The 26,246-nt window shown below is 43.0% G+C and overlaps 1 protein-coding gene across 2 annotated transcripts; it reads right to left on the bottom strand.

Annotated features, from left to right (window-relative positions):
• Positions 1-427: 427 nt before the first annotated feature.
• LOC310876263 (monofunctional C1-tetrahydrofolate synthase, mitochondrial-like) lies at positions 428-26,246 on the bottom strand. Of its 2 annotated transcripts, none has more exons than XM_083789749.1 (28): positions 25,874-26,246; positions 25,052-25,136; positions 23,595-23,645; positions 23,421-23,474; positions 21,973-22,097; positions 21,130-21,230; positions 20,795-20,928; positions 20,059-20,170; positions 19,540-19,607; positions 18,864-18,961; positions 17,940-18,113; positions 17,350-17,486; positions 15,690-15,736; positions 15,131-15,238; positions 14,637-14,711; positions 13,279-13,381; positions 12,669-12,745; positions 10,720-10,860; positions 10,512-10,580; positions 9,164-9,275; positions 7,955-8,094; positions 7,344-7,385; positions 5,724-5,827; positions 4,985-5,162; positions 4,476-4,583; positions 4,193-4,345; positions 3,471-3,577; positions 428-612 (listed from the first exon to the last, which is right to left on the bottom strand). In XM_083789749.1, exons 1-27 carry the CDS (start codon positions 26,089-26,091, stop codon positions 3,488-3,490), a joined length of 2,904 nt encoding a protein of 967 aa, XP_083645875.1. In that variant the 5' UTR covers positions 26,092-26,246; the 3' UTR covers positions 428-612; positions 3,471-3,487. The 2 variants fall into 2 exon arrangements, with proteins under 2 accessions (XP_083645875.1, XP_083645874.1); XM_083789748.1 differs by lacking the exon at positions 428-612 and adding an exon at positions 2,260-3,358.

Raw genomic sequence — 26,246 nt, 5'->3', positions numbered from 1 at the left:
CCTATGCCACCAAAATGTGGAACGCCCTACCAACAGTCATTAAGACATGTGAATCCTTGACTCCTTCAAAACCGCTCTCAAAGGGCACCTACGGATGGCTGCAATTCGAAACTGGCCTCTGTAAAATCTGAATCCCCCCCCCCCCCCCATTTCCCCTCACTGTATATGTATCTTTTCCCTTTTTGCTTCCTATATGATGAATTCCTGTTCTGTTCTTTAGCTACATAGAAGTGTCTATTTGTATGTCTCTAAATGTTTTGATGAATTGAACAATGTGGACCCTGTTGTAAACAAGTGTAATGCTTAATTGGGTCGTCCACTCACAGTTAACAGTCTTTGTATTGAGTTTGTGCTTGAAATGTACTGTAATTCTGCAAACTGTTAATAAATATTTCAATCAATCAATCAATGCCAGGCTATTGGTAACACTGTGGCCAAGTGTGTGCATGGCTGACAGCAACATAGAAGGCACCAGCAGCATGGTCCGGCGGCCCACCATCTTGTCTATATTTTTCATCATGACTTTGAGTCCTCCTTTGAGTAATCTTTTATTCATCAGCAGTGTTTCCGTAAAATGTCTCATCTTAGAGCGGAACTCCTCGTCATCGACATCTGGAGAAAAGAAAAAGACAATAGTATATTTTTATTTTATGCACACACATCTGTTGTAGGCCAGTCAATTAGATCTGACCCAAAATAAATTGGAACAGAGGCCATCCCACGGACGCCATGCGTTGTCTCTGCCCGCAGCGAGCCAGCTGCCAAGTGGATGCCGGGGATTCAGACTGTCACACTGCTGAAGTTGAACAGCAGGGTCACAACACCCATGGCCTGTCACTGTCCATCCATGGTGGCGTTGAACCATTCACTAATCAATGCATGTACCTGTAGATAGTGTGTTGTGTGCCGACTTGGGTTTGCAAACGTGTCCTTCAGATTCAGAACAAGCTTTTCTTACGGCTTGCTGTCCGATTTCTTGCAATCAATCCCACATACATGTAACTTTGTGCTATTCACATTGCTATGCTATACTCAATACTGCAGCCTTGTGCATTTTCATTATTGTCATAGAAGAATGATGATCTATGGAAAACCCAAACCATGCCACGTCTTGATTGATTTCTGATAACGTTTCAAGTCAATGAGGTGTTGGATAGTTAGTTGTTAGAAGTACTTGGAGAGGAGCGTGACATTCACAAGAGATCAGCCTCTTGGGAAGAACACACGCCATGGGGATCCGCTGCATGTCACATGCCATCAAAGTAAAACACACACCTGAGGTGATGGACACAATGGCGCCATGGATGCAGGCGCCTTGTCGGATGCCACATGTTGTGAACTTTTATACCGTTTTCAGACGGAGGACGAAGTAGGTTTAGACTAAGCACTGGTTCCCAAACACTGGGACCCATAGGAGGACAAATTTATGGGTCAGACAATGTCCTGACATTTCAAGTCATTGAGGCGATAATAGTAAAAGATACACACAACAAACAACATTCAAGACACTAAGGGCTGTATTTTGCGTGTCTTAAGTACCAGGTCTTATTACCTAACTTGAGTAAACTAAAGACCTGGAGGCGTGATCAATGCCATTTGGCTATTCTGAGTGGCCAAAGAGCATTGATCACGCCTCCAGGTCTTTAGTTTACTCAAGTTAGGTAATAAGACCTGGTACTTAAGACACGCAAAATACAGCCCTAAGACTAAAATCTAAGAACAGGGCACTAGAGAGAAAGAATTCATGACATTCAATAGTAGCAAAGGAGCATTAGTTGGATAGTTAGATAGATAAGTACTAGCATTAGTACAAAAAATACATGAAAATGTATGCCTCCGTTTTAACTGGGCATTCAAACGACAACCACAATGATTGACTGCTCCAAGTCTATGAATTTGTTTGTACATATTCGGAGAATAGCGATATCTGGGCGTTATTTGATTCAGCATGCAAAACATTGGCATTTTTCCCCTCTACACCAAAATCTCTTTGCTAAATTGCACATTGCAGTGCAACGGATTCGTATGAAAACCAACCTATAATCATTGAGTCCTTGCTTGTCGTGTGAAATGTGCTATATAAATAAACTTGACTTAATCACCAAATGGTTACTTATCACTTGAATGCAATCGAGCCAGCAGCCTCGTCTGGAGCAGACTGGCTGCGATTAGGAAACAGAGTCTCATAATCAGGATAAGGAAGTGGAGCATGTGTGTCTAAACAACATCTGGGTGTGAAGAACACTGATGAACACCAAGTTGTGGAGTAAGCAGTACCTAAGGTTTATTTCAAGGCACAAGTTTTAAACGTACAGCACTCAAACACGTACACTGAATGTAAAAACATATAGTGAAAATGTTTTCAGAACAAAATATAAAATTTCTAAGCTGCCATATAAACTTTATTCATTACCTTTTTTCTTTTTTAAATAGTACTTTCGGACATAAATCAAGTTACGCAAGTTTGACATAATCTAATGAGAATAAAAATAAAAAACACACATTCGGAATTGACCAAGCTTTTATTGTGAGAGGTCGACCAACTCTGCAATGAGTTTGGCCTCCTTTAGCGGTACCCTTTGCATCTCCATTTCCTGCTCGGATATCTGGAAACGACAGCCCACACTTTCGCCTTTTCTCTCCTCCGGTAGTTTCACAATAAATGTCTGATATTACGGCAAGGGTAGTATTCAGATTTTACCGTCGCATCATTGTAAACAGATGCAGTATGTGGAGCTCTAACAACAAAAGGGCCTTCAAAATGACAAATGTAAGATAATTTCACCATGCTGTAATTAAGAGCAGCAGAAGACTTGGACACAGGAGATGTTTTTCTTTGGGCAGTGCAGCAGTTGAAACATAGTTTAGTAACAGGATACCAGAGGTTACAGTAATTGACATTTGTGCGTACAATAAGAGTGTGGCTCATAAATACATGAGCATTTAAAATGTTGTTAAGACGTGTATAACAATAGCAACATTAAAAGAGTAACATTCACATTGAATTTCAAACAGACATACAGTATATTAGAAGTTTGCCAGACACACATTTCAAGTTTAAAAACATTGGACCTCATCAAGGCTTGTACGACACGGATGCTTTCTTTGTAAAGTCAGTGCAACAATAACCTCTAGTTTGGTTAAGACTTAAGCCTGGTTTATACTTAGTAGTGACGTGAGCTTGTAGATCAGCTATTTTCGGTGTGTGATACCCGTGCGCAACTATAACGCTTCAATACTGCCATTTCACTCCCGGAAAGAAAACAGAGATGTTTTTGTCTTGTCGGCATATGGGATGGATGAACTGGAAGGCACAGCACCATTTAAATGAAGATCTGAGGCTATCACTTCAGAGAACCTATAAGAAAACACGCAGAGATCATTTGTGTGTGTGTGTGTGTGTGTGTGTGTGTGTGTGTGTGTGCACAGCACACGCACGCATGTGTGGGTGTCATTGTCTGTGTGGTTACCTGTAGTTGGAGCATGCTCAGAAAAGCCCAGTGATCTCCTCAGTAACAGGGTCAAGGTCAATGTCATAGAAACAAGGTCGTGTAGGAAGGCCAGGCATAGTGCTCATCTGAAGGAAAGAGAGAGACATTAATGGAGGACGGCAAACAATGTTTGGTGAAAAAAAGGTGAAAAAAAACACGCAAAAAAACATAACGATAGCACAGAAGACTGTGCTGTTGTGTCATGTGAACATACACAAAAGTTTGTACTTTTATAATAAGGGATAGGGTGCCCCCATTGTCCAATCAAAAGACAGACATTGGAACATAAATCATCACATTGTTGATACACAGCACACCTTAAAGGGACTGATTCAGTACGTATTGACATAGAAAAGTTCTGTTTCTCTCCCCTCGCCCTACAGGGAAAGTATATCTTATCTGACTTTAAAGGTTTCATGACATTCTGATAACTTTTCATTGATTTAAAAACGTCATTTACTTTTAGGTTTTATGACCTCGGCTCAATTACACCCAATAACAACCTGAACTTTGAACATTCACTGGATTTTCTGTGGTCTGGGGGTTTTCTCTGTGTGTTCTGTGTGTTCATAGGAAGCCTCCTATGCCAAATGATCCAATGGGTTTCCCCAGGCTTTCATTTTGGAGACGAATGCGAATGAAGTCTACCCTTGGCACGACACCTTAATCACGCTGCTTAGGAACTGCTGTCAACCACTCACCGTGCCCACTAGTGGGTAGATGAAGCCAGCCCCGATGCTGGCACGAACATCCCTGATGGGCAGGGTGAATCCGGTGGGCACCCCCTTCTTGTCCGGCATGTGGGACAGGGACAGGTGTGTCTTGGCCATGCAGATAGGCAGTTGCCCATAGCCCTGGGTGTTGTAGCACAAAAGAAAACTCAATGATTTTTGTTTGCGAAGGAAAGAGAAAGAGGGAGAATGAATGTGGAAAAACAACTGCTGATCAGCGCGACTCGTCATCCGTGCATGGCAGTGATCTCACCTGTTGGTTGTAGTAATCTATCTTGGCCTTGGCCTCTGTGGACAGCTCAATGTCATCAGCGCCATACACCTTCTGGGCTATCGTCCTGATCTTCTCCACTATGGGCATCTGGGAACGGCACAGTCAATCAGATACAGCTTTATTCTTTATTCATTTGGATCCCCATTAGCTGCCACCAAAGTACCAGCTACTCTTCCTGGGGTCCACTGTGAAACATAAATCATCACATAATTGTTTACAGGATCACAGCACACTTTAAAAAGGACTGATTCCATACATATTGACATAGAAAAGTCCTGTTTCTCTCCCCTCGCCCTATAGGGAAATTAAAGTATATCTTACTTTAAACCTCAACCTGAACATTCACTGGATTTTCTGTGGTCTGAGACTGGGGTTGTGTGTTCTGAAGCCTTTTGAGCTGCAATAACAATTTGCCAGCAGATGTCACTGTTGAGGGGTTTTGCCTGTCAATCATCACCTCTGCCCCCCCCCACCCCCCACCCCCTCACCTCTAGGTTGTAGAGGAACTGGAAGTCACTGGGTCTGCTGCTGGCCTCCTTCACGGCTTGCGCCAGCTTCACTGAACCGCGTCCGCCCAACGCCCAGTGGTGGCATGGCACGGCATTAGAAGCTCCGGACTCCTTGGCGATCTGGCACACAAGGTCAATCTCTGCCTGGGTGTCTGTCCTGTGGAGTCAACGTGGCAACTGTTATACATACTGAGGAGGGTTGATAAGCCAGTTGACACAAAAGGTGCTATTTGGATTAGCGCAGTCAGTGTTTCTCAAACTATGGGTTGGGACACATTCTTTTGGGACATGCTGCTATAGTACTCTAGTACTCTAGTACTACAGCGACAACACAGAACTACTACGGGCCTCTCCAGTTTGACATGCATTACTCTACGTCTACGGCATTTCTATCTCCGGGACCCCCAATTTATATTGTAAAATCTATGTTAATTTAACCCAATTAACATAGATTTGGACATAGAATGTAACCAAATGGATCCTAATGGGTCTATTTGGTTCCATTTGTACACTCTCAGAGTTACAGACCCATAAGGGTCCATTTGGTTCATTTAACTGGGGACCCCCTGGAACTCCCTCAAGGACCCCTGGGGGTCCCCGGACGCCACTTTGGGAACCCATGCTTTAGTTTAATCCATGCAAATAGTCCACTCCCAGTCCCCGACCCAGCTTCCCTCCACAATCCCTCTGCGAGGTATTCATCATTTTGGTGTCTTACTTGAACACGTTGAGGGCGACCACCACCGGCACACCAAAAAGATGCGCTATCTGGATCTGCTTCTTCAGATTGCTGTGGCATCCACCGGCCACAAGGCCCAGGTTCTGGATGAGAATTATGCGAGGAAACAGAAAGCAGACGCACAGCGGGTCAAGTTTAAATTTGTTTTCTGAAAAACCCATGTTTCTATGTCAGTGGTTCTCAACCTTTTTCATATCAAGAACCTCCAGAATTATCTATATTTTTGGCCTGAAAATATGTTGTTCCAGGGACCCTCCAGAAGCAAAGATTTGAGTTAGAAACGTTCGCTCTGAAAGAATAAATATTCAAAGATTTGCGCCACATTTTCACAAATTTTCTAAAATTGCAGATCTACAAGCTCGTAGCGTGGCACTCTGTGCCACGCCATGTGCTTGTAGATCTGCTATTTTTCAAAAGTATAATGCAATAAAGTATAATGCTTAAAACACCAAACGGGGTTCCTGTCCAGAATGGGTTAATGTGAAACTCAGACTGTATGAATCCTCTCATCAAGAGGAATATAGTCTAGTCACCACAGCTGACCAAGAAGGATATTACCCATAATTAATAATGTTGCATGTTGGACTGTGAGTGTGCAGTGAGATAGAGAGAGGATCAGAAGTACTCCAAGAAGGTTGTAATTGGGTTAGTTAGTCCGTTTTTATTTATTTTTAGAACACCAAAGTGCCTGTGTTCCCATCTTCTATGATAGATGCAACCCAGAGCGAATAAAGAAATAGCCATTTGAAAGATGAGATGCAGAGTCTGACATTGATATCACTACCAAAGACAATCCCCATCATGGCTCATCCTATGTATCCATCTACTCAAGACCCTGCTTATGAAGTCTTATAGAATTAGGAAGTAATAAAACTCATGCCATTGAAATACAGCAGCTAGTCCATAGGTACTAGCTGTATTATAGAAGAAATCACACCCGTGTGAAGTGAGGGGCGATCTTATCATCGTACATCTTCATGCATCGTCTCATTCCGGCCAATCAGAATTTGCGTCCTCGCCATCGTCTTCAATGTTTGTGTTACGCAATGTTTGTGTTTACAAGAACACTCAATGTCAATGGGAGTTAATGTTTATGTAGGACAAAGTTTGTGCACATACACCAAAAGCTATCGCCCCTCAAAAATAGACGTACTCAATGTCCAGTCCATACTGTATGTTAAGGAGTGTGATTACAGCAAATCATTATGCATAATTATTAGAGTATGCCATTAGTCTGTTATGGCACACCTCTAAATGTTGCTTCCATGCCTGGTTATGAATAGCTTGCAATGTTCTTTAGAGTATTCTTGGTAGATTGTTTCATGGTATTGTGTCATACAGTAAGACTGTGGTACACTTAAGACTCATCTATTCATTATTTTGCATATTATGTGCATACAGTGTGGCTGCGTGGGTTAACAGCATACACATACAGCAGCATTACACATACGTTTAAGAGTCCCATCTACACAACCAGAAACCACATGTAAGGATTATCTGTGTGTACAGTATGTGTGTGTGTGTGTGTGTGTGTGTGTGTGTGTGTGTGTGTGCGTGGACACAGTACTGTATATACACACAAATGTATGTCTGTCTTACCTCATCTATGTACTCCTTGGGAAGAGGTGCACCTGCAGAGACCTAGAAAAACAAACAAGCTTAATTACACACTGTAATAACATCAGGGGTGTAATTCTTCATTCACACCTAAAGCTATAATAATGAGTTGGACTCAATAGGCTAGTGGAATGGCCTAGAGATTAACATTTCCTTTGTGTTTGATCATGCCTGCATGAGTCATTACTGTTAATGTAATTACAAACTATAGACTTCTAGGTTAACTGGCAGGAGGTGGGCCACTCGAGAGAGATCAGAAACATTTAGGAATGCACACAACTCTTTGCTTACAGATTGGACTGCACCATTGGCGAGAACTATTAAATAGTCGCTTTGTCCTTCGATGCCCTCTGTCAACTAGGGCTGGGCAATTAACTGAAAATGTGTGTATCAAAAGTTCAAAACACTTTTTCTTACAAAGAATCTAACCACTTAACTCTGTATCATAGCTCAAGTCATAGTATAATGGACGCGTGTACAAATCTACAAGGTTGAGCTGGTAGAGCTCCAATTATTCACTATTACAATGTTTTCAGACAGAAAGAGTATGCGTAATGTGTGAGATACACACAGTCAAGTGGGCGATAACTTACACTAGGTCCCCCACCGTGCATCTTCAGTGCTCGGACAGTAGCAACCAGCACTACCACGTTAGGCCTCAGGCCTGAAGCCCGGCACTTGATGTTGAAGAACTTCTCCATCCCGATGTCTGCCCCAAAACCGGCTTCAGTTACTGTGGCAGACAGACAGCAAGGGGGTTCTTACTCAACATAGGGAAAATGGTCAAATATACAGTGACAAATACCACAACTACTAATACTGCAAAACATGCGACATCATTGGAATGTATGAATTCTACTGTTTGTGTGTTTGCGTGTGTGTCCATCTGGGACACACACAGCCTGGGCCGTGGCTCAGCGGTCCAGGCACCTTGGCTGGTAATCCAGTCTGGCAGTGTGCCGCGGGTTCGACTCCCGATCCAGACGGCCTTTGCTGCATGTCACCCCCCCATCTCTCTCCCCATTTTCCTGTCAGCCTACTGTCTGTCTCTCCATAAAAAATATAAAATAGAGGCGAAAGCCACAAAAACAACATAAAAAAAAGACATGCTAAATACAGCCCCCAGACTGTCAGGTAAATCTGGCTGTCTTTTCCAAAGCATGTAGTGCAGAGCAAAATAGTGAGTGTCAATTTATCTCTGAGAGATTGGACTCATACGCTTCTGTGTTAATGAACACTCAGGATTTGACTGTGTGCCTTTACCCAGTGGTCAAAGTGGTGTGATTGTTTTGAAATAGAAGTAGCGGTTACAAGTGAAAGGCCTAAATTAAGTCAAATTGATGACCATCATCGTCAATTTTACTTGGATAAAAGTAATATTGGCATCAAAATATACTTAAAGTACCAACGTAAAACTATTAAGCTCACATTGTAAACTTGTACATTGGCTATAATCAAAATGACAAAACATTAACCATTCAGCGCCACCAGGTGTCGTTGCCAAAAAATGAAAATCCACTGTGCAGTGTGCACGTCATGTGCATGTCGTCACGTGGATTAGAGCAATTAAAATAATAATAATAATGTTTTTAAAAAGGCGTCAAAAGGCGTCATTGGCACTGAATGAGTACACATTCCCTCCCAGCCCTCCAGGCCAGAGCGTGGCGCTAGTGCCAGAGAAATCCTTGATATAAGCATAGCAGCATAGCAGTCTTGAAAAAGGTTAAGTGAAAGTAGTACAGTACTTGAGTAAATGTATTTGCACCACTGCCCTCCACAACAGTGGGCTGTGGGCCTCTTACCGACAAAGCCGTCCTGTCCGACCAGCTTCAAAGCCAGCTTGTCTGCCAGCACCGAAGAGTTGCCATGGGCGATGTTGGCGAAGGGCCCGGCATGGACAAACACCGGCGTACCCTGCAACAATTTGAAGGGCACACAAACATACAGGAGGGTTTTGAAACCAACACTTCATCCCACAGCAACCCACCAATATGTTCAACTATGACAGAACCAAACTAGAGACACCAGGTTCAAAGTTCAAAGGTTCAGGTTCAAAGTACCAAACAAAAACAAAGCTATCTTAGCTGCTCTCCACTGGTAATCTATAAGTTTCAGAATTGATTTAAAGATTTTGCTGATGACTTTCAAAGTCCTGGCAAGGACAGGCCCCTTGTTACATTTTTGATATACTGGCCTTAGATCCTCAGGTAGGGCCCTCCTGGTTGTTCCTAAAACTCACCTCAATACTCAATACACCTCAAAAGCCTATGTTTGGAGAAGATTCACTACTCCACAAGAGGGTACGCCGGTGCTTTAAAATTTTACACCATTTGGCAACCTTTTTTGACACACATTGAGAGGATGAACGCGGCTGACATCAACAATCCTTAACTTATTACACTGACCCTACTGTAATTTATTTTTATTTTTTATTATTATTGTCTTTTTATTTTTATTTTTATACATATTATTTTTTATTATTATTTGTTTGCATACTTCTATTAGTCTTCTATTATGTCTATGTATATTTGTATGTGCCTTTTATTTCATATGGTGCAAGATACCGGGGTTGTGGCTCTTTCAGAGCGGGAACTCTGGTGGGAGGGGAGGGGAAAAAGGGGGAAAATAAGTTCGAAAAATGTTGTATAATATTTTCGTGTGAACATTAATAAAAAAACTTTGATAATTTTTAAAAAACAAAAGCCTATGTGCAGGCACATAGGCTTTGGAATGCCCTACCCAAGGGGCTACGGCTAGCAAAATCAGTGTCATCTTTTAAATCACTTTTTAAACAATTGATCAGTTATTGTGTGAATTAATGTTATTCAATCTTCTGATAATACTTTTCTGTTTTATCTATTCATAGAACTCCGTCTGGAAAGAACACTATATACAAATTATCATTATCATTAACAGATTTCGTGGTTTTGATCAGATCGGCGAGGTTCAGAGCTAATTTTTTATTTTGCGGTCATCGCGATTGGAATATTGGCGTTTTCTGGAGAAAGGATGGACGTCGCCTTAGTTCGCTAGCATTGGCGCTATTGCTACCAGCATTTTTCAGAAAATTGCCTCCGATCAGGTGGCATTCAAAGTGTTAGGTGCGTAAATGGGTTAGTAGGGCTGCGTGAACAAGTAGGTAGGACTCACTTCAAGTGTCTGCATAAGTGTGGGCTTGATGGCATCTTTCATCAACACTGTCAGAGCTCCACTTACACCCTGAGAGAGAGAAAGAGAGAGAGAGAGAGAGAGAGAGGGGGAGGAATGGAGGTGGAGCGCATTATAAGCACTGAGATACTAGATCACACCACCATCCACACTACCACCGAGACTAAAAGTCCACAAACAAACAACACACCAGGTCCTCTGCGGTGACGGGTTGTCCCGAGCGGCTGGTGCCCACCACCATGCGGGCCAGTCTGTCTCTCATGTCCTCCAGGCTATCGGTCAGAGCCAGGATGGCCATAATCTCACTGGCCACTGCAATGTCAAACCCAGACTGAAACAAGAGGAGAACAAAAACATACGTGTCACATATTGGCAGGGGTAGCAAAGCAATTTCCATTACATTGTAAATAAAAAGGCATTTAATCATCCGAGATGCTCTGGTGCTATATTCTGTTAGGGTGCTTTCGGATATGCACACCGGGAATGTGCTTCGTTGTTTTACTGTGCTGGACGGTCACATCACAGAGCGCACAGAGTGTGGCTTATTTATGAACGACCAGTTCTTAACCAGTTAAAACATGGGCCAAGGTAAATGATGAACACTTGAATGGCATTGGTGATTTACTAAATGCTACTTAGCTAGCTTAGCTTTCACCACCGGGGAGTGCTCGAGACACCGCAGTGACGCACTCACACTGAACAACCCCAACTTCTGAGTAGGGTTGGTCAGTGCGGGCACACCCGGGGAGCAGCACACTAGGTTTTCGAACAACAACGCACCCAGTGCACTGAATAAACGGACGAGAAGAGGGCACACCAGCGCTCCGTGCGGATTTCTGAACGCACCCTTTGTCTCCATCTAGTCAATACATTTCCAGATATCTTGTTTTTGACGGATTGAACATCCAACAAAGTGGTCTGTATACACATTCTTATTGCCTATGAAAGCCTAATCAAAACACTGTACTGTGAAAGGGGTGTATTTATGGCTATTAATAATAATATATTCCTAAAGTATTCTTTGGCATTATACAGAGCCTTTTCTTCTCTTGTTGTAGCCTACTGTCTTTTGTTGTACTTTCTGGGAACACCATCTTCCACTTTTTTCATGGAAGACTAATAAAACGCACCTTCAACTAGACATTTACAAGCATTAGGTAAGGGTTCCAATCCCGTCTACCTCCGTAACATACATTAAACACACATACGTATATCACCACAAGTGGGGATCTTGAGGATAGATGACGAGAGAGAAAGATTGAGTGTCTATGTGTGTGTGTGTGTGTGTGTGTGTGTGTGTGTGCGTGCATGTGGAAAGGAGTGGACGACGAGACTGTGAGCGTCTCGGAGTATGAACAGATCACTGACACTGACCTGTCAATCAACACGCGTGCAACAGTAAGCCGCGGCGATGATGGAACATCAAGCGCACCACCTACCATCGGCGTGCACGTGCACCACCTACCATCGGCATGTACGTGCACCACCTACCATCGGCGTAAACGCAAACCACCTACCATCGGCGTGCACGTGCACCACCTACCATCGGCGTGCACGCGCACCTTCTGGCGCTCCGAGAGCAGCAGAGAAAGCAACGCTGGACAGGACTGTGGCTGCAAGGGAAGCTTGCTTGCTTGTCTCCAGTCAGCTGATCTCAGTTGGATACCGTTTGTCCCTCTAACATTTCCCCATATTTTTTGTTTATTGAAATTATGTACGTTTTTCCAGTGCATAGCCTGCTGCAGGTCTTGTTGACTAGATTTGGAAGAGATTTTTAAACGCTTGCTCCCGAAATGTCAAATTATCGATTATTTATATGGAGAAATCCCGTAATCTAACATGCATCTCAATGGGTGACAACTAAGCACAGCTTAGTTGGATCCAGCCCATAGACCCCGCCCACCCATAGACCCACAGGTAGGGTAGCGTGGAGTGGGTGGGGCTTAGCAAATGGTCCATTGAATGCGATATACAGTATTCTCAATGGTGGATGCATTGAATCAAGCATATTTAGTTTTTCATAGACGTACACAACGTGAGGTTATTGCGCAAGACAAATGAAGAAAACATACAGACAGGCAGATACAGTATAACTTTGTTGGGAAAGGCGGGGTTGTTTCTGACGTGGAGCCGACATACCTCTCTCATGTGTCCTTTCTCGGTGCTCGCCTGCCCCACTGTGATCTTCCTCAGGAAGCGGTCATTGGTGTCAAGAACTGCAGAGGAAGACACACCAACCAATCGTTTTCATAGTTTTATAGATTGAAAGCGAAATTACATAGATTTGCCTGCTTGACATTTTGTGATTTTTAAACTGCCATAGAAAAGCCTGTTTCCTTGAATGAGGCCCACAAAGAAACCGTAAGAACGGTGGATTCTAGTAGCTCTGGACACAATGGGGGATTGATAGTTTCACGGCACAGAGTATGACACTAAAGATCCCTTTGGACATGTGTTGTAAAAACAGATCAAACTGCTTGTAAATGACCGCAAGGACCATAGGCCCAATAAACTGACGAGCGTGATCTTTGTCTCTTATTGCGAGTAGGTGTTCAAGTCCTTATGCTAGAGGGGATTTAGTACTGTACTACTCATCAGTTTGTCGTGAGGTTGTGTTGCTAAGCGTCAACGTTTTATTTCACATTAATTAATTTCTTATTATTTCAGACAGCCCAATGTTGTTGATGGCAAGCAGGAATGAGAGACAGAGAGAGAGAGAGAGAGAGAATTCCAGTGATTCCACTCCTACCTCGCTGCCAGGTGACCTTGGAAGGGTCAAGGTCGAGGCGGACGAAGGAGCTGACCTCCTGGGCCGTGAGAGAGCTGGGATCTGTTTTATTGATGCCCAGCCGCTGAAAAGAGAGAGACAGACAGATGATGTGCATGTTATGTAACATGGGGGGTTTGGGTTGTCCTATGGTTCGTCTTAGGTTGTTATGTAACATGGGTGGTTTGGGTTGTCCTATGGTTCGTCTTAGGTTGTTATGTAACATGGGGGGTTTGGGTTGTCCTATGGTTCGTCTTAGGTTGTTATGTAACATGGGTGGTTTGGGTTGTCCTATGGTTTGTCTTAGGTTGATCCTACAGGAGATTGTAGAATGTATTTGTAGTGTACTGTATACTTCATTACTCTAAGAACACTACAGCTTGACTGAATTTTGCTTTTGAGTAAATCCTAAAGCCTGAGATAGTGGGCCATATTTTCGCTAGTGCTATACCCCTTTACTTCATTGCCTTTTTTACTATTTTGAGAAATATTTGAAACATTCAAATAGCCAATTTACAAGCTCACCACAATGTGTTGATGTAGATCGGTTAGTTGAACACTTTTAAAATGTTTTCAAAATGGTGGAAAAAAAAAGAAAAAGGGATAAGGGGGTATAGCATGGCGAAAATAGGGACTGTGGTGCACCAGATTAGTAGATTTACAAGCTCACAACTCAACACATTGCAAGCTTGTAGAATGTGCGATCATCTATCTTCAGTGTGTGACACCCGCGCACAACTAAGAATATCCAGGCTTAATGTTTTCCTGAATCCTTCCAGCACCGGTGGCATTTTAATGACGACGGCAGCCCACCACCGATGAATGAATGTGCGGACGGTGCAGGAAGACAAGGCTGCTGACCAATCATGCAGCTTGATGAACTCCCTGCGAAGTTCAAAAGGTTCACTTCGAGAGCTCAGTTTAGAAACAAATGACTCTCTTTATCCTTCACTCCGTCCCATTTTACACGCCTCTGAACTCCTCGACTCAGCAGCGAAACTCAGACATCAGTGCCGCCTTAGGAAAGCCTTACCTCTGAACCACATAACATTTGCTGAATTTTATTTGTTATGACTCAACATCGGGCATTCTGGTATCAACGCTCAATAAATTGTCTTGCTGGCCATCACATAAACAGATATGAAGTCTGACGAATAAACATGCAAGTGTTTGTAGTTAGGGAGAAAGATAGGAGTCTCTTAGAAAGAGACGTGTTTACTGATGCCCCTAGTGGACGATTTGAACAAAGAAAGAAGCAACAAAACGGGATGCCTGTGTGAGCTAGTTAACGGTTGTTGACATCCTCAGTGCTCAGGCACTCTGCTGTGTTTATGACTTACACGTAGCCTGGCGATCTGTATGGGAGAGAATCGCCTGACACCGTTCACAGAGGGAACCAGTCTATTGTATAAGGCCTGGTAAGGGAACAAAAAAGAAAATGTCAGATTTCATAATGGTCACACATTGTCTAATATAAGACTGAAATTGTGACCTTACATTACACTCATTTTGACACTAAAGACCACGCTGTGACATTCATGGCTTACTAATGAAGGACCTTATTGATTTATTAACCCATTTTGGCTGTTAGCATTGGTGTTAGCATTATGTTGTGCTTTAGCTATTGAAGAATAGCTCATAGCTAATCTGCTATTTTTGAAAAATCGAAGAACGACTGACATAGCTTTTTCAGAAAACTGTCAGGATGTAGAAGCCATTTTTAAAATCTGATCTCAGGTCAAAATGGGTTAAACATCCAATGACCTCACAATGAGACAATGTAAGCATTTTCTTCATGCACAAGGCCACATTGAGACACCGCTGTGATTGTCACCTTGTCTGATTGGGTCGCCTCGTGGAGCATTCTGGCATCAATGGCAGCTGCCGTCAGGTTATTGGCTGCTGTGATGGCGTGAATGTCCCCCGTCAGGTGCAGGTTGAACTGGAAGGGGGTGGGGCAGAGTGTACAAACAGAGAGGCCATGGTGATAAGACACAAAACAATAATCAAAGCGTGGAATAACTACTTGAAATTTTTAACCGAGTGTAATTAAAGTGCTTTTAATATATTAGGATACATCTGTGTGACTGTAAAGACGGGGAGCAGGCGTCACGTTCGCTTTATTGTTTGCTCATGATCAGAGCTTCCGTGTTCCAGAATTTGAAACTTGCAGGAGCCAACAGTCCTGCCACACGAGACTAATTGTTATGGTAGAACTATGAGGTGTGTGACGTGTGCAAACTGTGTATGCGTGCGTGTCTGTCTATTTCTGAGTTTGTGTGTGTATTGGCATTCATATGTGATTATTGGTGTGTGTGTGTATGTTTTCAAGGCCTCTGAAGCCAGTGCATGTCCAGCTGAGAGGTCACTGAGGGTCTGTCTCAGTGTCTTACCTCCTCCATAGGAATGACCTGGGCATATCCCCCTCCCGCGGCTCCCCCTAGGACAGGTACAGAGACAAGAGGCAGCTCCGTCAGACAGAGACAATGGGACAGGGACGGGACTGAGCTGGGGGGGGGGGGGGGGGGGGTACACAGAGCAATGCTGAGCTGTGGACTTTGAGTGAGGCGCTCCACCCTGTTACAAACCCACAGGAACACGGCCAGGGTGCCGGCCCAGTTTCCGGCGAGCCGCCCCGTGTCCGAAACGGTCGAGAGATGACAGAGTTACCATGTGGGGTAACTCCCCAGAACATCCAGACCCCCAGGAACGCACCCAGGGGGGCGGCCCGGTTACGGCAAGCCGCCCCGCGTCCGAAACGGTTGAAAAATGAGGGGGTCCCTCTACTGTACTGTACCGTCACTGTACAGTACTGTCACACCCCAAATCATCATATCTACAGTTAATGTCTGTGTGTTAGGCTGCGCAACAGTGATACTTGGTTGTGAAAACCAACCAAAAGCAAATTTCGTGCTCTGACACAGCCAGCTAGCCAGAGACACACATAGCTGTCTATAGGAGTGGTTGCGCCACTCAAAAAAACACAAAACTATGCTGAAGGTGCTTCCAAGATCAGCAGGAAGAAGAGGAGATCTGAGCACTCAAAAAGACAACGGAGAGGATATAAAGTTAAAACTAAATTGAATAAATAAACAAATAAACAACAATTACAGTCTTCATCAGGGCAAATGCACCCTGGGCAAGACCTACGCTGTAGACTAGAGGCTATCATTTGTCATATCGTATCCAGGGGAAATACATTTGACGGATGTTCCGGACGATACATCCGCCGATAGCTTCTCTGCCTTACGTTGTGACCAGGCTTTTCTTTTCGCAGATAAGTAAGCCTGGGACCGAGGCTGGGGCAAATGTAGAGTTCATTTCCTAAATGATTTGTGCCACCAAGGTACTCTGTAACTTGTTGAGTAGGGTGTGTGCCAATTAGTCTGACCTTGCACATAGTAAAAGAAAAGAGCAACATACTTTGTTTTGTTTTTTTAAAGCAAAGGACATCAGGCAAAAATATTTAACGCATGTATTATGATGTAATAGAAAGATACGTGAATCATGTTAAGAGTGCATTTTAAGTGTAACAACAGATATTTCACTTTCAAAAAAACTTTTGGTCATTTCATCGTCTACTCGGGCTTATGTGAACACCCAGTTTTTAAGTTGCTCGATTCAGTATTTTGATATTTATTTTAAATGCCACGCCCCCTTCCTATGCAAACCCATTGTAACTTCAAACTCCATTTTAACCATGATAGAATGCGAGTTCTATCATCGAAATATCATTATCATCATCCTTTTTTCTGGTAACTCATACGTGAGGTGCCCGTGGTTTTCCTTTTTATGTTTTTCATTTTCCAAAGAAACTATTAAAAATAAATGAACAAAGTATTTTTTTAAACACGGGCACCTCACGTATTAGGAGGGTGGTATCAGTCACCAGAAAAAAGAATGGATGTTTTCGATTAATCTAAATACTGAATCGAGCAACTGCGGTGTTCACATAAGCCTGAATAGATGATGAAATTTTTAAAGTGAAATATCCCTTTAAGTCCTTGATTAAGAAAACTCATTCACACAAGCGTCTGCTTCTCCATTGCTGACCTTTGACTCCAAAGGTGGGTCCTTGGGAGGGTTGGCGGAGACAAGCGAAGGAGTTGAGCTTGAGGTGGGCAGACAAGGCCTGGACTAGTCCGATGGTCACAGTGCTTTTACCCTCACCGAGTGGAGTGGGCGTGATACTACAACAAGAGAGAACCCCATATGATTGATTGATTTCATTTATGCACTAAAAAGGTGCCCAGCCCAGGATGTGGACACATTATAATCATTGCATAGGTACTGTATATACACCTATGATAGACGTATATACTATGATAGACAAAATACATTTGCACTGAGTTTGTAAAACAGTGTTTTACAAATTCCAAACAATTACTTTCTTTCTTTTTTCTCCCCCCTGCATGCGTTTGTAGAGCGATCTCAAACAGAATCAATAGAAATCCTTAAATGACGAGAATCTTGTCTTTGACATTCTGGACAAAGTAGCTGAAGATGAGAAATCTCGTCTATGCCACGCCACACAAGGTGCCCTTTTTCACTTGAGCGCCTGCCCCTCTAAATGTCTGTGCACGCCACTCTCACAGTGAGTGGGGCTACCCACAAAAACAAAGGACCCGGTGAAGTGAACTTACCCGGCCACCAGCACATATTTCCCATCAGGCTGTGCATCAAGGCGGTCTAACAGGGACAGTCGGACCTTGGCCTTGGTCCTACCATAAGCCTCCAGCTCCTCAGGCAGCAGGCCGATCTCCTCGGCCAGCTGGTTCACTGACTTTGGGATCTGGGATCTGGAAATGTCTATGTCGCTGCAGGAACAAAGACAAGACAACATGACAGTTCAATGGGATATAGTAATATGGATGTACTGTACGTCGTATACATTGTAATATGTCACGAAAGAAAGTTAACAATTCGACACCCCGGGAAACGGTGGCATACATCATGTTTAGTAATACTAAGTCTTTCTGTGTTGGACTATGGAGATGTCATTTATGGGAATGCTACTCCTTTTGTCCTCAAGCCCATGGATAGTTGGATACAGTTTATCTTTCTGCGAGTTGGATTTCCTTGACCGACAGCCGAAACAAACACTGGTACTTTTTTGAGACAATTGACTTTACCAATATATCAAATCTCTGCTGGATTATTGGAATACTGTAACATATAGGACACGCTCCAGTGACTGGCTCACACTAAAAAGGGAAAAACAGCCTTTTGTTTTAGCGCCCAAACCACTTGGAATAAAGAACTTCTCCCATAACATACGGTCAATTAAAAGCTTTGATTGCAGACTTACCCACAAATGTCTGCAACTGTTTTTAAACTTGTGTTGTATCACATGATATGGTAAAGTTAGTTTTGATTGATCTGAAAATGAAATTGTACCATGATGTATCTCGACAACACTGCAAATGAGGAAAACATCTGAACTTCAGTCTTTGGAGAATAAATAAAGGTTTGGATGAATGAAAAAAAGAACATCATTGGACAACTATGAGCACTGTCTGTCTGTCAGACATTTGGCATTAGATGAACTTCAGGTCCATTACACATACCTTGGTACAGTAGAGAGGGGCTGCAGCTTGAGACTCCGCAGCCTCCATGCTCTGTACTGCTGCTCCTGGAGCCACCTGCAGCTGCTACGCACCACATTCTGGTTGAGTCGGAGGCAGGGAGAACAGACAGAAGACAGAAAGAGACTATGGTTCATCTGTACACTCTTAATTATCACACTGTTTTCCTTACTGTCATAGGAAAACACTACAAACAACCAAAAGAATGCATACAGTAAGTGAGAAAACAAAAGTAGTACTGGCCGCGATGAGCATGACTTTCTGGGTCGCATCCAATGTAATGATTTCAAACGAGTTTGCCTCATTATATTTCTATGGTGTTGAGCTGGTTGCGGTGACATCTCGGGTGACATTTTGTTTTCCCATCTAAATACTGTACTCTAATTATCAGTATGATAATAGTTCTCTGACACCTGTGCTCTTACACTGGCAGGTGTTTTCTTGCATACCATGTATTCCTGACTGTGTCCGAAACATTGCATTACGTTTTAAGCAAGCTGCGGCAGTGTGCATGTGCAAAACTCAAACCTAGACTACACGTTTCTTTCCAGGAGTGCAAAAAAACGTTACTTATTTAGACATAAAGTTCAGAAAGAAGTCAGCCACGTTGACACAAGACGGTAAGAAAACAGGTACTGTAACAGGCCAAGAGACACACCTGCATTCTGTATGCGGCAGAGAGGCGCGCCGTGCCAGAGTGGGAGAACATCTCAACAGCATGTTCATCTAGGACAGTGACACGTTCAACACACCCATTCATTAAAAGACATTGCTTCCCAGTTCACGGATTTCAAGATTGAAAAAAAATGCTTTTTATAGTAGACTAGACTAAGAATTAACAATTTCAGAAGAAACTAAACTAAACAATTTCATAAAAATAGGACTAATACTAGTGTGTTATTCAAAAGACAGACTTTTTTTTTCTGGCAAAATTACCATTGCATTAACTAAAATACAAAAAAACTAAGATTTTGATATAGTCGACTAAGACTAGACTTAGACTAGAAAATTCACAAGACTAAATAGGAGTAATACTAATTGGTGCGATATTGAAAAGACTAAATCAAAATCTGCTGAAAGAAATTAACACTGGTCCAGGGGAGACACAAAATGTCTCTTTTGGGTCTCAGGCTAAAATGTTTGGAAGGCCCTGATGTAACAGCTGTGTCTACCATACCTGCCATTGTGCCAGGGTTACAGTGGATGACGGCAGCTCCTGGTCTCAGCCAGGTGGGAGGCACATCCACGTGTCCCTCCCCTAGCAGGACCACAGCATCCGCCTGCATCACCTACACAATGCAGATACAGCACATACGTGAAGAGAGAAAGACAACAGAGGGGCACAACATCACAGGTTTACAGTTCAGCTTGCGTCTTTTTTATAGCGTGGCTCAAACATGTGTAAAACGCATTCTACTACGCTGCTGCCACCAAGATATGGAATGAAGGACCTACCAACATATTACAGTTCTCGACTCCATAAACTCAAACCTAACCAAAAAGAATACAATTTAAAATAGCTTTATTGTAGAATCCTCTGCCCCCCTCCCCCACACCTCCTTTCTCTGTAAATATACCATGCGATGCTACTGAGTTTTATTCTAATATGTACTGTATTTGTATTGCATGTACTTTATGTATTTCTGATGAATTGAGTACATAGGACCACAATAGAAACAAGCACCCTGTCGTTGTTTTTTGTTATCCTTTTAGCATAACCTTTGACAGTGCTACCTGTACTGTTAACACACTTAAAGTGTTCAATCAATTAATCAACGTTGTGCTCAAGGGCTGTCCTTTCTCATTTCAGTACTTAGTGTTAGATCCTGAGTCATTTGTTCACAGTCCATCTAAAGAAAGAGAGAGACTGCCACTATGTGGTCAGAATATAAAACTGCATGCAACACACAAACCTGTTTCTGTAGATTCCCAGAGTTTCCACAGTTGAGAGGTACCATTCCACTTCTCTGTATCAGGCATTGCATCGCCAGCCCTTGGGGTCCTTCACTGCCAATGAGCAACACAATCTTCCCCTCCAGAGAAGCATCTGTGAAAATAAATGAATGTACTTACTTATTTTGTGGATTGAACATGCCATTTTACACAAGATCATATTTCATCTGAAGGAGATCAACATACTGCATGCCAAAGAGTCTGCAGGGGTTGGTTGCTGGAGTACTCAGAATAAATCTGCTGAGTCCAAGGGCACTTTGACCTCTGAACCCTGACCGTTGACCCCCAAACTCACCATGTCTCTCCAGAAGCTCAATGACAGCACTGGCGTAAGGTGGCACAAAGCCCTCACTCACATCCCCTCGTATCAGTCGGCCCATGTTCAGATCTGTTACCCTATTGCACGATGCAAAACATACAGACAGTTTTATTCAAAGAACATTTTTGTATACATAATACTCCTATTTGTATATTATCAGTTTGGCCGGCTATTGTGCTGACAACGCGCCACGTCAGTGAGCGTGTTCAGGTTTCAGTACCCAGCGTTGGCCAGGAAATTGCATGGAACAAAATTGTCTCTCTCTCTTCCTCTCTCCCCATCTCTCTCTGGCCTTGTGGATATCTTAACACAATCAATCCAATTTGTTCAGCTCATACTAATTATGCAGGGTCCCTCACCAATATCTTCACTCACGTGTCTTTGGAGAGGACATTTGCTAAATGTACTCTGTTGTACACTGTTACTTTTAATTAATTGTGTGCAGGACGATACAGATTTGGGCCAAATTTGACACGGCGTGCAAGTAAATGCATTTCCCTCTGCCAGGCAGGCAGCAGAAACACATACCACAGAGGTTTTCACTGGATGGCTGCTTTGGGGGGGAAAAGGAGCCATCTTGTGTCCAAACTAAAGGGGACCATTCATAATGAATAGTGGCTTCTTGATGGGCATCCACACAAGTCATCTTCAGTAAGAGATAATGCAATCCTCCAACTGAAAGTGGGAGGATTGGACCAGAAGAAACATCTCCCAGAAAAGATGGACCAGAAGATACACTGCTTCTGTTCCATCTCTAAACAAGTCACCAATCCACACTCTGCGTTTCCCCGTCTCTGCATGTCCAATAAAGCCTCTTACCCATCAACGTCCTTCTCAGGTTTGAGTGCGCTGAGCACGCGGCTGGTGAAGGAAGCAGGGGGGAGGTAGAGGTAGATACCATGCACCCTTGAGTCCTCATTCAGCTTCAACACCTCTTCTAAAATCTATGCATATGCACGCACACACACACACACACACACACACACACACACACACACACACACACACACACACACACACACACACACACAGACAAACAAACAAACCTGTGAGGGGCGCTCTTATCATCATACATCATCTCATTCTGGCCAATAACACTTTTGTCTTCAATGTTTGTGTCACTCAAAACAAGAGGTGGTGGTAGCAAAACAAAGTTTGTGTTTACACAAACCCTCAAAGCTGGACATAGGAGGGGCTAGCGCCCCTCAAAAATAAAATTGTCACACTCCAGCCTAAATGCAAAGATATCTAATATATTGTGAGTCTAAAATAATTGATAGAAGAAGGCATGGCTTCTATTTTCTTATTAAAGCACTGCAATCCATAAGACTTGGGATTTTAACCCAGTTCTCTGCTAGTGCTAGTAGTTAAAACTACTAGCAGTGAACTAAGACAAGGCGCCCGCTTGGGCAGGGGAGCTACAGCCATAGAAAGGTGATGATTTCATTGGCTGATAAAAGTAAACATTGAAGATAAAAGTGATGGCAGAAAAGTGAAGACGCCAAAAGTGATTGGCCGGAATGACATTTGTGATGATTTGATTGGCTGAGCTGAGCACAGAATGTGATGTATGATTATGTATGATGATAAGAGCACACAGAAGTGTGATTTTATATCTATGGCTGCAGCACTTGGAGTTTCAGGCAATAGCGCTTGTCAACCACTACCCAAACACATGGTCTACATTTATCAATGGAAGACAGACAGACAGACAGACAGACAGACAGACAGACAGACAGACAGACAGACAGAGGTCTGTTGAAGCCACGCTTGTAATAAATCAACCTCGTAGACTAGTCATCTGAGGAATTCCATACCTCCGTAAGCCATGAGCTAGCTAGGAGATCCTTACTACACAATACACATACACCCATGGGATCTGGGGTCCCCCTTCCAGCTGGGTAAAGGTTTTCCCTTCCTCATGCTATAGGGGTTACATAATGTTACACACAGCACAGTAGAGGAAAACTATTGGTTAGAAATGGGGGGGGGGGGATACATAAAAAGAGAGATCAATCCCTCACTGGGTGGGGGAATATCAATATCATACAATAATAGGTAATTCGTTCAATTGACCATTTGGAGTAGAGACCGATTGGACCCTATTGGTACTCTAAACATCGGGACATAGGGACATTGCTGTTCTTTGGAGTGGTTGCACGACTCAAAAAGAATGACTGATAGCCAGCCACAGTGTAGAGGAAAGCAGACTCTGTCTGTACAGGAATACAGACATGAGTCATGGGTTAAGTGTGACTCTCACTTACTTCACCCTCTGTGCAATCGTTTGGAAGGCAGATCCGAGTGACATTCAGGCCAATCTGTGGCGAGAAGATTATGGAGAATGATTATTATTATTATTTTATTTTGTTAACATCCACCTACAGTAAAATAGACAATATATATTATATACGTGACGTTAGTAGAGGAAACTAGTTTACCTTTCCTGCCATTTTCTTGTTGATCTCCAGCCAGCCATCATCCTCGCCTGCCTTTAGGGTAAAACCATTTAATCACACAGATGGGCGCGCACACACGCACACACACACACACACCACACACACACACACACACACACACACACACACACACACACACACACACACACACACACACACACACACACACACACACACACACACACACACACACACACACACACACACACACACACACACACACACACAATCAAATAAAGTGATGATTATACTGTACGTCACAGAAAATAAACACTATCTGCTGCAATGATTACAATCAGAATATCGCGCTTTATAGGAGAAAACTGCTAAATCAGCTGGGGAAGTATGAGCAGGGCATCAAGTTCACTCTGGCTCCAGGACTTATCATTTTTTTGAGGGTCAGAAAGACAAATTGAGGGGCCATGGCCTTCATGAAATTCACAACATCACAGATAAGATAACCCTCCGTCCCAGGTCAAAGGTAATTTAGACCAAATGTGTTCTAGACTTCAGGTTATAGTCATCTTCTGCACTGATGCAAAGCAGAGACAAAACGCACACAGGGTCACAGCTCAATCAAATATACAATTTACAATTTAGGCATTTAGCAGACGCTCTTAATCCAGAGCGACTTACAATAATCAAGAACAAAAGCATGGGAAATACATCACAAAAGCATTTATCATAAAACATGCGTAAGCTAAGAAAGTAACAGTGGAATATCTATATTATGAGACTATACATATAAACTATATATATATATACTACTATGCTATACATATGTACTATGGCGTGCTATGACTATATACAATGCAATTATAGTGCCGTCTACATAACATGCTATAAGTCTGTATCAGATGCTATCTAAGTCTACAGAAATGCTATCTAAGGGGGTAGGGTAAGTGCTATGGGCCATGCTATGGGCCATGATGGAGATACGTTATTTTAGGTGTATGTATCTATATTCTATACAGATTTCCTCACATTGCCTTTTCTCTCCACATCAATTCCACCTCCAAGGCAAATTCCCAGTAATGTGTATATCGTTACTGTCGGGAGGAAACCACCCAACTCTATTTTTTAGGTTTTTGATTATTTCCTCCCCCCCCCCCCCCCCCCCCCCCATAAATCATTGCTACTGAACACCCTTTACGTCTGGGCGTTGGTTAAAAATATTGAAACAATGAAAAGTAGCAAATAGCGCTTCGGACAAAACCTCTTAACTCCATTGGACCCTCAAACTTCACCGCAAAGACTTGAATTGCACATTGATACTGAATCCGCAGGACTCAATGTTTTAGCCAAAGCGATAATTTAAGCATAATAATATAATTTAATGTTAATAAACATAAAACTAATTTACAATTCAGAAATTTAGCAGACGCTCTTAATCCAGAGCGATTTACAGAGCGGCTTACAGTCAATAATAAAGCTGGTACCTGTATGATAGCCAGCACAGGTTGGAATGCTGGGTTTTTTCTCTGTAAAGCCACCATCTCCTCCTTGGTGCACTGAATTACATCCCTACAATGAAAGTAAAGTTTAAGTATTTCACACAAATACTACATAGCAGGAGCATGTGTTGTAACTTGTAAGTTGTTGAAATAATAATACACAATAATCAATCTCCACAATCTAAGTGTGAGCAAGTGTGACAGATTAATATAACACCTGGACAATATATGCCCTATATGACCGGGACCCCATTACTGTGCAGGCATGTTTATCGCTTTTGTTGTTGCCACGTTGCTGTGCCTCTGATTGGGGAGGAGCTATGGTGCTCGTCATGGCCATCGGTATCAGTAATATGACTAACACACTGACCTACATTATACAAATGTAAACAAATAAACATTAGGCATTAGCCCATCCCTTGATAGTTGCATCATTTAACGTGACGTCTCTGTTTAGCCAACTACATTTTACGATTTAACCAAGCATGCCACGGTGTTGTTCGCTACAAATGTCATGTTCAGTTTAATGCCAAGTAGGGAAACGGGAAAGAAAGAATATAGGAAAGTTACAACAGCTGGCTGGAGTCCCTTTGAAGAAGACACCCCGGGACACGTGGGAAATCGGCAAGGCAACAAAAGAAAAAGTAAAACCAAGCTCGCATTTTTGACAACAGCTTGTGATTCGAGCCTTGCTTTCGACATTCCATTGTCAGAAAGCAGAACAAAACGCTTCTTCTTGTACCAGGAAATGTGTTTGCCAAACAAAAGGTTAAAGTTACGAAAACCACAATATATCGATGATCTTACCTCACAGCATGTTCGTAGCCGGTCCCGTGCTTTTGTGATTGCTTCCCAAACTTGAGGGCTGTCTTGGAGCGGGTGCCACTGGTCGTGGTGGCCGCTGTCCGGAGAGCTCCAGCACCCGGAGCTGGCAGGCATCTCTTTCCGAAGACCCTCGACCCTGCCTGATGCGCTTTAGACGCCTGAAGACCTCGACAAGCACCGCGAAGTACAGAGAACCTCATCACAATTCTTCTCGGATAGGCTATAAAGGGGATAGGGAAGTGTAGTGGGTTTTTTGTTTTGTTGTTGGAGCAACACACACAGTCAGTGAGTCAGGAACTTAGCAGGGTAGGGTCCTCAGTGATCTGATGGTGGTGAGACGAGACCCGGTGAGAAC

This window comes from Protomyctophum parallelum (assembly GCF_964188405.1).
Source record: "Protomyctophum parallelum genome assembly, chromosome: 19".
In the NCBI taxonomy this organism is placed as follows: Eukaryota; Metazoa; Chordata; class Actinopteri; order Myctophiformes; family Myctophidae; genus Protomyctophum; species Protomyctophum parallelum.
This window is presented reverse-complemented; position numbering and strand designations above follow the sequence as displayed.

What these genes read in the sequence shown, in the direction of transcription:
- LOC310876263 (XM_083789749.1), bottom strand. Translation starts at nt 26,091, where the DNA reads ATGAGGTTCTCTGTACTTCGCGGTGCTTGTCGAGGTCTTCAGGCGTCT. An exon ending in ACAAGAAAATGGCAGGAAAG is followed by an intron (nt 23,475 to 23,594) that starts GTAAACTAGTTT and finishes TTCTCGCCACAG; the next exon opens with ATTGGCCTGAATGTCACTCG. An exon ending in TCTACCCACTAGTGGGCACG is followed by an intron (nt 3,578 to 4,192) that starts GTGAGTGGTTGA and finishes TCTTTCCTTCAG; the next exon opens with ATGAGCACTATGCCTGGCCT.